The 11,433-nt window shown below is 39.2% G+C and overlaps 1 protein-coding gene across 1 annotated transcript in view; it reads right to left on the bottom strand.

The window, feature by feature from the left end:
* Positions 1–11,433, bottom strand: part of MRPL1 (mitochondrial ribosomal protein L1) — a 103,167-nt gene that overhangs the window by 74,862 nt on the left and 16,872 nt on the right. Inside the window, exons 3-4 of the mRNA XM_011927246.1 lie at positions 4,778–5,036; positions 1,486–1,573 (exon numbers count right to left, since the gene is read on the bottom strand). Of these exons, the coding sequence (XP_011782636.1) occupies positions 1,486–1,573; positions 4,778–5,036 (347 nt within the window). The remainder of the gene's footprint in view (positions 1–1,485; positions 1,574–4,777; positions 5,037–11,433) is intronic.

The raw sequence follows: 11,433 nt of genomic DNA, 5'->3' as shown, positions 1-11,433 counted from the left end.
AAAAAAAAAAAAAGAAAAGAAAATGCAGACCAGGTGCAGTGAGTCACACCTGTAATCCCAACAATTTGGCAGGCTGAGTCAAGAGGATCGCTTGAAGCCAGGAGTTCCAGACCAGCCTGGGCAACAAAGTGAGACCCCCATCTCTACAAAAAAAAATCTTAAAAATTAGCCTGCCATGCTGGGCGTGGTGGCTCGTGCCTGTAATCTCAGCACTTTGAGGCCAAGGCAGGCGGATCACCTAAGGTGAGGAGTTGGAGACCAGCCAGACCAACATGGAGAAATACTGTCTGTACTAAAAATACAAAATTAGCCAGGTGTGGTGGTGTATGCCTGTAATCACAGCTACTCGGGAGGCTGAGGCAAGAGAGTCACTTGAACCCGGGAGGCAGAGGTTGCGGTAAGCTGAGATGGCGCCTTTGCACTCCAGCCTGGGCAACAAGAGCAAGACTCCATCTCAAAAAAGAAAAAACATTAGCCTGCCATATAGTGGTTAGCACCTGTAGTTCCAGCTACTCAGTAGGCTGAGGCAGGCAGGAGAATTGCTTGAGCCCAGGAGTCTGAGGCTATAGTGAGTATGACTGCACCACTGTACTCCAGCCTGGACAACAGACCAAGACCCTGTCTCAAAAAAGAACTGAATGCATCACTTTTCAATTAAAAGAATCAGGGATATCACATTCAGAACAATTACAGTTTGTGGATGATTAAAAAAGAAATTCATAAACACATTATAAACAAACATTTATAAATACAGGACTGTTTTATAAAGACTAGATACTTTCGGCTAGGCGTGCAGTGGCTCACGCCTGTAATCTCAGCACTTTGGGAGGCCAAGGCGAGTGGATCACGAGCTCAGGAGATCAAGACCATCCTGGCTAACACGGTGAAACCATTTCTGTACTAAAAATACAAAAAAAATTAGCCAGGTGTGGCGGGCGCCTGTAGTCCCAGCGACTCGGGAAGCTGAGGCAGGACAATGGCATGAACCTGGGAGGCGGAGCTTGCAGTGAGTCGAGATTACGCCACTGCACCCCAGGCTGGGCGACTGAGCAAGATTCCGTCTCAAAAAAAAAAAAAAAAAGACTAGATTCTAAGGCACCACAGCACTACATGGTTCCACTGCTTTAAAATCATCTTATTGTTATTTGGGGAGGAAAGTTTGAACAGAAAGCAGGAGTTAGTAGGATAAATTGATAAATTCCACTCTTTTCTTCAGTTTCTTGTGAGAAACATAATGTAGCATTCTAGTAATGATGAAACTAATGTTCTAATCTAGCTCTTTCTCAAGCTAATAACATAACCTCAAACAAATCATCTCTTTTGAGCTCCAAAAGGGGAAAATAGGACTAGGTGAATGTTAGGATTTTCTCTAACTCCATTTATTCAGGGTGCTAATCATTGGTTAATAATTAAGTGATCTCTAAATAATAATAATTAGGTGATCTCTAAAAAAATTAAATGATATAAATAGTTGATGGAAGTTACTTACCTCTGTAAATACAGCGACTTTATTGATTTCAGAAGCAAATGGGTATGGCAAACTAAGAACACTGGTAAATGGCGCCACATTTTTCTAAACACGCAACAAGGAAAAATAATTATGTAAAGTTAATCTTTTCTGTCTCTCACACACTCTATATAAAACAAGAACGGACATGTTTTGTTTTCAGTGTTCTGATTCTACTCTACATTCTTCCATTAATTCAGAACTATTCATTGATTACTATTCATGAATTACTATTCATCGATTACAATTTAAAGCACAAGAGATTATATTTCTTTTCCAAGAAACTTTTTCAAGATTATATTTTTTTGAGAATAAAAAACTAAAATCTTTTTCCAGCTTCATAATCCCATGCCACTTGGCTTCTATCTCTACATCATTCATCACAGTCTCTCAAATATTATGAAATGTGTTTGCATAACATCTTCCCCAGCAGTAGTACAATGCTTTCCATCTGATGAATAATAAATGTTTGCTACCTCCAGTTAAATTTGTTTTAAACCCATGTATTCTTCTGACACCATCAGGGAGACATGAATACAGCTATACATGCTGAACAATAGACAATATCCAGCTGATCTGCCCAGTAGGTCACCCCCAATTGCTATCACCGGCTCGAAACTATCAGGAATTGTAAAGCCTAAACCCAAGACAAAATGTCAAGCCTAAAGGGATCTTCTGAGTTGACTCTATTTTTGAAACAACCTAGACCATCACCACTTTCAGATTTATTTAGAAAGTCAATTGGAAAATCCTAAATAAACAATGGCATGCATTTGAGGCACGCTAATACAGGTGGAGATTTTACAGGACCTCTAAACTAATGTGTCCAGTCATTTTGACCAGAAACTATTGAGGCCTGAGGCCTAGATCTCTTAGGGAGACTTTATAGAGAAACAAGTTCTAGGTCCTCCAAAGTTTTGTTGCAGCCTTAAGGTTTGGAAGAAAAGGTGGTTGTTCCCGTAATAAAAGTGATTGAAAGATCTATATTTTTAGAAAAACCTTATTTTGAGTAGAAACATCCTCCTGGGGATTTCTTTGCAGACAAGGAGGAACAAATTCTTTTTTCTTTTTTTTGAGTCAGAGTCTTGCTCTGTCGCCCAGGCTGGAGTGCAGTGGCCTGATCTCGGCTCACTGCAAGCTCTGCCTCCCAGGTTCACGCCATTCTCCTGCCTCGGCCTCCCGAGTAGCTGGGACTATAGGCGTCCGCCACCACGCCTGGCTAATTTTTTTTTTTTTTTTTTTGTATTTTTAGGAGAGACGGGGTTTCACCATGTTAGGCAGGATGGTCTCGATCTCCTGACCTTATGATCTGCCCGCCTCAGCCTTTCAAAGTGCTGGGATTACAGGTGTGAGCCATGGCACCTGTCCTGGAGGGACAAATTCTTAAGTATACTTTGTATCAGTCATACAGCTTAGTTTTATGGACTGGCATTCCTTTGCCATTAACACGTCACAACTGGTTTCAGCAAATTTCTCAATGGCAAGCAGTCGCAATAATAGCATCCCCTGCGGAATACTGGCTTGTTGTATAAGCACTCTATGAAGAACAAAAAAAAAAAAAAAAAAGCCTTAGGAAGGCAACAGTATCTTTTCAATGTCACTAGTTTACAAGCAGCTTCCATGTATGAAATGAAGCCTGTGGTGCTACAAAACATCATTTTGAACTACACTAAGGGTTGACTGATCATCTTGAACAGTTACAAAATTTTCCAACTAAAAGAACAGTAACACTCTGATACAAAATAAAAAATTGTAACATGGCTATTATAAACTGTTTCTAATAGATGAGAACAAAGAAATGAGACAGGCTTTGCTTCAAATCTTACCTTTGCCCCCTATTCTATGACCTTTGGCAAGTTACTTCACTTTCTATGCCTCAACTTCCTCTTAAGAGATTATTATAGAATTAAATGAGAAAACACATGCAAAACATTTAGCATTGTATCTGGTATACAGAAAATTTTTCAGTAAAAGTTGACTATTATTATTAAGCACATACTAAGTCCTTTACAGGCATTATCTCATTTAATCCTTGACCTTTTATTCCCTTTTAGAAAGAGATGAAAAAACTGAGATTTGAAGAGGTTAAGCATTAAACCCAAATTCATGAAGTAAAGAAGCCCAAACTCAAAAAGCAATGAAGCAGGTTTCCGGTCGGTACTGCAGGCGGACTCCAGAGCCTGTGCTCTTAAGACTGCGTTCGTTGTATTGCCTCCTCCTAGGCGCTCTAGCATTGCTGTTGTTGAGCCTGTTAAATTACATTTAAAAACTTATACATTCTAGTTTGTCAAGAAAAGAGACATCTTTAAGAATAAAAATTAAAATCATTTCTAAAAAAATTAGAACTCTTAAGCAAGAAGCTTATAAAATTTAGGGATTTAGGGCTATATAATAGACCTTAATACTAAGCTAGTGTCTTTCCTGCTTCTAATTTAGAGTTTTATAATCAATAGTACTCTGTTGAATTTCAGTGTATAAACAAATAAAGCAGAGAAGCTTCGGTTGAAGCAAGAGTGAGGAGCTTGGAATCCCACCTAAGAAAACTTAGTTTCAAACCAGGACCCCAAGGAACACATCTGAAGGACACTGAGCTAATCCAGAGCCCTCATTTACAGAGAAGAAACATGCCACCTAGGCAGTTTAAGTCACTTTTCAAAGTTACAGTGATACCTCAATTAATTTTAACACTACTTTTGTTGAAATTTATACTAGTGACTCTTAGGGGAAACAGGAAATCTATGTTAACTCTCTAGAGTGTTTTCAACAAATTTTATATTTGGAAAATTTTTAAATGAACAAACATATTTTTCATGCTAAAGTACAGAAAGAGCATGAAGTTTTCGAAAAATTATGAGAGGCAGTAATTTTTAAAATTAAGAGGCCAGGCGCAGTAGCTCATGCATGTAATCCCAGCACTTTGGGAAGCCAAGGAAGGCAGAGTGCTTGAGCCCAAGAGTTCAAAACCAGCTTGGGCAAAATGGAGAAATCTCATCTCTACTAAAAGTACAAAAATTAGCTGGGCATGGTAGAACACAGCTGCAGTCCCAGCTACTCAGGAAGCTGAGGTGGCAGATCACCTGAACCCGGGAGGTGGAGTCTGCAGTGAGCTGAGATCATACCACCACACTCCAACCTGGGCAACACAGCAAGACCCTGTCTCAAAAATAATAATAACAATAAAATAAAATAAAATAAAATAAAATAAAATAGAAACACCAATTCATAGAGCCACTGTTCACAAGTAAACTTATTTTCATAGACTCTACATACCTTCTTTCCCTGTGTCATATCCAGTGTCAAATCAAGATAAACTCTTTGCTTTGGACTAGTAAAGTCAAGAACTTGAAATTTCTTAAGTAAGTGAACAGCTTTCTCCACCTCATATATCTGCCTCGGGTATAACCGTTTTAAATAGACATCATCCTCAGGTTCGCCTTCCATATAGGGATATGCTTTTATTTTTTCTATTTCATCTTTTTTCTCATCTGGTGTTTTTTCTTTAGCACCATGTTTTGTTTTCTTTGCAGACCTTAAAAGAAAATAAAGTTGAGTTATGTCAATATATATTCTAAGAGACTTTTTTAAAAAAATGCCAATGAACATAAGAGAGAAAAAAAGATGAATTATATTTTAATTCAAAAGCATAGATTGTTTTACAGTTTTTCTAATTCAACAAACATGAAGTGAACTTTTCTAATGTCTGAAGTCATGAATAAGTTGAATTATGGCACTGATGCTGCTCTCCAGAAACTTACAGAAGAGCAGAGCAGAGAGACATACTAACAGGTCATTTCAATATAATGTGGTAATACAAGAGCATCATCAGAGCCTGACAGAAAAGACACTCAATCCAGCCTAGGAGGCTAGGGAAAAGTTATAGAGGAAATGACCCCAAAGTCAATTCTTAGTGGCTAAGGAAGTGTCAGCACCCCAAAGAAGTGAAAACATATGACACAAAATCTAGTACACAAATGTTCTTAGCAGCATTATTCATAACAGCCAAAAAGTAGAAACAACCCAAATATCTATCAACTGATGAATGGATACATAAAATGTGGTATGTCCATATAACAGAACATTAATCAGCAATTAATAAAAGAATGAAATACTGATCAATGCTACAACATGCATGAACCCTAAAAACATTAAGCTAAGTGAAAGAAGCCAGTCACAAAAGCCCACATATTATTCCATTTATACCAAATATCAAGAATGGGCAAACCTAAGAGACTGAAAAGTAGATGTGGTGATTGTCTAGTGCCAGAAGAAGAGGTTAGGGCACAAGTAAGTGAAGGCTCACGGGCATGGGGTTTTTTGGGAGAGCAATGAAAATGCTCTAAAACTGATTACAGTGATGGCTGCACAACTGTGAGCGTACTAAAAACCAATGAACTGTATGCTTTAAATCGGTGAACTGTATGATATGTAATTATATTATACCTTAATAAAGCTGTTATTTAAAAAATAAGAGTTAGGTAAAGAAACAACATAATAAAAAGTACTGAGGCATAAAATAAAATGGTATAAGAAGGAAGCTATTATAAGTTCTACATGACTAGAGCAGGGTTGGCAAACTTTTTCTGTAAAGGACCAGAGAGTAAATGTTTTAGCTTTGTGAGCCATATGTTCTCTGCTGCAATGACTCAACGCTGCCACTGTAGTGCAAATATAGTCGGTAAACAAGATTGGCTCACTTGCCAAAGTTTGCTGACTTCTGAACTAAAACGGTAAAAGAGAAGGCAGGCAAGAGTGGAAGATGAGATTAGAAAAGACAGAGCAAAGGGGGCATCCTCTAGAGGTAATAAGAAATCACTAAATAGGAGTGACATCTGTATTTTAGGCAGAGTATTCTGGCTGCAACATAAGAGATAGATCTGAAGGAAGTAGGATTGAAAACAATTGAGAGTCTCTTCCCTCTCTTTCTTTTCAGAGATATGAGAACCTGAACCAGAGTAGCAACAGTATTAAGACTGGAAAAGATGGCAGATTAGAGAATAATTGTCAAGCTAAATACTGGGCCAAGCACGAGGGCTCACGCCTGTAATTCCAGCACTTTGGGAGGCCAAGGCAGGAGGACTGTTTGAGGCCAGGAGTTCAACACCAGCCTGGGCAATATAGCAAGACACTGCCTCTACCAAACTAAAAAAACTAGCTGGGCATGGTGGTACACACTGTGGTCCCAGCTACTTAGGAGGCTGATTTGGAAGGATCACTTGAGCTCAGGAGTCTGAGACTGCAGTGAGCTATGATTATGCCAGTGCATTCCAGCTAGGTGACAAAGGGAGACCCTGTCTCAAAAAAATAAATAAATAAATATTGAAGATGGGAAAAGGAGAAAACAAAGACTCCAAAATACTTCCTAGGTATCTGGCTTGGGTGACTAGGCATAGAATAGAATCATTAACTAAGATCAGAAATAAAGAAGGCAAAACAGGTTTCTGGTGAAGGAGGCAGTCACAGAGATTAGTTCAGTTTGGGGGATACAAAGTTTAAGTATGGGGTCAATTGTATCGTTGGTCCCAATTCTTTACCTCCTTTCCATTCAAGCCCTTTGCTAAATGACTTTGCTGTTCCTCCCACTAAAGAGGAGGAGTATATTTCTCAGCCCCTTTATTTGGCCATGTGACTATTTTTGGCTGACAGAATAAAGCAAAGATGACAGTTTCCCCGCTCTATGCTTAGGCCAAAAGAAGTTTCACATGTTTCTACTTTCATGTTTGCATTTCTGCCATTTTCATTAGAAGAACATGCCTAGGCTAGCTCAAAGGTAGGAGGATGAGAAACATGTGTAACAGAGCTGCCTCCACAGAGCCCCAGGCTACATTAGACAATTCTCAGCTGACCTGCAAACTTACAGATGCACTGCAAGTCCAGCCAAGGTCATCAGAGACATCCATCAAACCCAGTCTATGTCAGCTGACCCACAGATATGTGGGCAATGATAAATAACTGGTTTGTTACATAGCAAAAGCTAACAAGGTGCTTACAAAATATCTAAGAAAATATATTCAACAGGTAATGGCAGATAAGAGTTTGAAGAAATTTCTCAGCATTAATTCAAATTATGCCTATACTCTTCTAACCATAAAAGTTTTAAATTAGTGTAATAGTATTCTGGAAAGATGTTCAGGTTCTGTGGTAGTCAGAATAATAATGCCTCAAAGAGACCCACATCCTAATTCCCAAATCTTGTAAATATTTGGGCCAGCCTAAAATATGATTTTTAAAAATCAGAGATACAATAAAGTTCACTTTAAGGCCTTTAAAAATCTATGACCCCAAGAGATCAATCCAAGTCTTTCCAAGGCTGAAAAATCCTTTACATTGAGACATTAGTGGAGGGAAATTCGTACAACCTCTGTCAAACTAAAATGAACTAAACAGAACTAAAGAGAAAATGCCTACGGCATATTAATGGAATGGAAATTCCATTAATTTCCATTAGTGGAATAATTTCTATTAATTTTATTACCTTACAAGGCAAAAAAAAAAAAAAAAAAACCACAACCTTGCAGACAAGATAAGGTTAAAGACCTTGAGATGGAGAGTTATCCTAGATTATCTATGTGGGCCCAATCTAATCACATGAGTTCTTAAAAGTGAGAGTCTTTTCCCTTTCCCAACTGCATCACACAGAGATGGGAAAATGACACCAGAGAAATTCAAGCAACCAACCATTGCTTTGAAGATGAAGGATGATGAGGGCCAAAAGAATGTGGGTGGCCTCTTGAAGCTGGGGATTGCAAGGAAATGGATTATCCCCTAGAGGCTCCAGAAAAAAAAAACTGTCAACACCTTGACTTTAGCCCAGTGAGATCCATGTCAGACTGCTCACCTACTGAACTGTGAAATGAAAAACTTGTGTAGTTTTAAGCCTCAAAGTTTCTAGTAATTTGTTGTGGCAGAGATGGTAATTTGTTATGGAAGAAAATGAATATGAGGTCCTATAAAATTGATGTGAAAGAAATGGATGACAATAAAACAATTTTTTTTTAAATGACCTCAAAAACCAGTTAAACGTATAATTCCATTCTCACTTTTAGTACTCAGTAAATCCTTACTAACATCACCAATAATAGTACCCTCCCAGCTAATGAGCAATTCAACAGAATATTAGATAATGACAATGCTTATTTGTAATGGGGCACAGGTGTCCTTCTGGACTGATGACAAGTCTAAGCAAGTGCCCAAGTAAATGGATACAACACATCTCAATAGCTACCTTGGAAGTACTCCACAAAATCCTGAAACCTTCCAAACTGGAGAAACCATATTTTTACTTTATATTTAGCAAAGCAGCAGAGAAGCCAACAGAAGGATTTTGGAGAGCCTGTTTTAGGAATAAATTCTCCTGTTTAAAATAAACAAAATGTTCTAGCTGTAGCCTCCAGGCTTACTTTACATAAATGTAGAATTTGTCACTAAATTTTCGATCACAGTCGAACCTATGCATTTAATTTACAATTAATCTGATATTCCCCAAGGCTGAAATATGACTTTTTAAATTAATAAGTATTTACAAAACTCAATGAAAATCTGCTGCATAAAGAGACTGAGTTGGGTATATTGCAATTTATTTATACTTTGGACCTTCTTTCACAAAATATTTAAAGTGGTTCAGTGAAAATATTTGTAAACACAAAAAAAGTATAACATTGTAACATTGATCAAATAGGACTCTCAGGAAAATGCATTCTTAAAAAAAGAACTGCAATTTAACAAATTCCTGCCACAATAATCTAACAGACCTGTCGCCTGTTTTCCATGGCCTTCCAAAAAGTAGCTATCTTTATTCATAAGAATTACATTCAGAAGAACTTTGTTGTTCATGCAATTATATAAAGCTCTACCAGGAACACTTAAATACTGTGATTCTCAGAGAATACAATAAATCCTACTAGAAAGGTTTTTGGGAAGGTAGAGGACAAACACCTGGCAATCTGAATCAAAGAGAACAGAACTTAGCTGTAGTTACCTAGGTAACTAAACCACACAGATTAAAAGAGTAGTAAGAGACTGCACACAAGCAATAACTTTTTCCCTGCCTCATCTGTCTCCTAACTCCAAAAACATGATATTCCATGGTTATGCCCATAAAATATGATTTTTTTTTTTTTTTTAAGATAGAGTCTCGCTCTGTTGCCAGGCTGGAGTGCAGTGGTGCCATCTGGGCTCACTGCAACGTCCACCTCCCGGGTTCAAGCATTTCTCCTGACTCAGCCTCCCAAGAGCTGGGACTACAGGCGCCTGCCACCACACCTGGCTCAGTTTTTCTATTTTCAGTAGAGACAGGGTTTCACCATGTTGGCCAGGATGGTCTCGAACACCAGATCTTGTGATCTGCCCACCTTGGCCTCAAAAAGTGCTGGGATTACAGGCATGAGCCACGGTGCCCAGCCTAAAATATGATTTTTAAAAACCAGAGATACAATAAAGTTCACTTTAAGGCCTTTAAAAATCTGTGACCCCAAGAGATCAATCCAAGTCTTTCCAAGGCTGAAGAATCCTTTACATTGAGACATTAGTGGGGGGAAATTCGTACAACCTCTGTCAAACTAAAATGAACTAAACAGAACTAAAGAGAAAATGCCTACGGCATATTAATGGAATGGAAATACTTGGAATTCTTATTTCTTAGTGTAATCATATAAATAAATTCACTAACTTCTCTGATGCTGGTTTACTCATTACCTTTTAAACTAAATGCAGAAGTTACGTTTCCACTTAAAATGTAAAAGCTGAAAAGACCATTAACAATGAGAAAGAGCTTGATAAAATCACAACTTTTCTTGAACCCATGACAGAGTGAGACTGAACGCAAATAACCTGAAATCCAAGGAGAGTCAGTCCCACATTCCAGTTCCCACCACAGTCTCTCTTGTGCCAGAGCACGAAAGGCAAGCAGGTAAGAAACAATCAGCTAAAATTTTAGGGCTAGTGTGACAGTATAAACCTCTTGGCAGACCCAGGCATATGGGGAGTTCACACTCAATTCACAGGCCATTTTCCACATATCTCCCACCAGGTGCTCCCAGGAAAGACTGGAGCAAAGCAGAAGATTAGAAGCGCGCCCCCACCCCCACCCCCCGAGGGTTGCAGGCACACAGGAAAAGGCACAGGTAAATACGCACTGTGCCTCACGGTGGAAGGGAGAAAGATAAAAACCTACAACACTTCTACCCACTGGGAGCAGGGCAGGAAATAGTCCTGAGCCCAGTATCCTGTACCAATCCAGCTAGAGAAGGGTTAGGAAACTTCCCCATAAGACATGCAACAGATTAGTGGTGCCATGAAGAGAAGGAACAGAAATGCTGAGAAAACCCCAACCCCAAGGTCCAGCTGCACTGGGCCTACTTAAGAGTAGGGCTGGATTTATTCAAAAAAACAACAACAACAACAAAATTCCCTCCCATTACCCATCATCAGAAATAGAAGTCTACTGCTAGGGAAGGGGGCAAAAGAGTGACCCACCCCACCCCACCCCATCCCTGCCACTGAGGCACAGCTGCACAGGGAATGCAGAAAACTGAGCATGGAACAGGAACGCTGAGAAAAACCCTCCAGCAACCCAGACCCCACCCTAAGAACAAGGAAACTATATAAATTTGAAGCTGGTGGTAACCATGGCAACAACAAAACCAAAACCTAGCTCAACGTCTGACAAGACTGACCCAATGCTCTGACAGATGAAGGGGCATGCCTGTTTGCAGGCGTAAATACTATTTACTTCAGTCCTTACACAACATATCTGGCATTCAGACCTCTGACATAAGCAAGAAAAAAACCCATTGTCAGGCCAGGTGCGGTGGCTCATGCCTGTAATCCCAGCACTTTGGGAGGCCAAGGCAGGCGGATCACCTGAGGTCAGGAGTTCGAGACCAGCCTGGCCAACAGGGTGAAACCCCGTCTCTACTAAAAATACAAAA

The sequence above is a fragment of the Colobus angolensis genome, unplaced genomic scaffold (assembly GCF_000951035.1).
Source record: "Colobus angolensis palliatus isolate OR3802 unplaced genomic scaffold, Cang.pa_1.0 Scaffold70, whole genome shotgun sequence".
Classification (NCBI taxonomy): domain Eukaryota; kingdom Metazoa; phylum Chordata; class Mammalia; order Primates; family Cercopithecidae; genus Colobus; species Colobus angolensis.
This window is presented reverse-complemented; position numbering and strand designations above follow the sequence as displayed.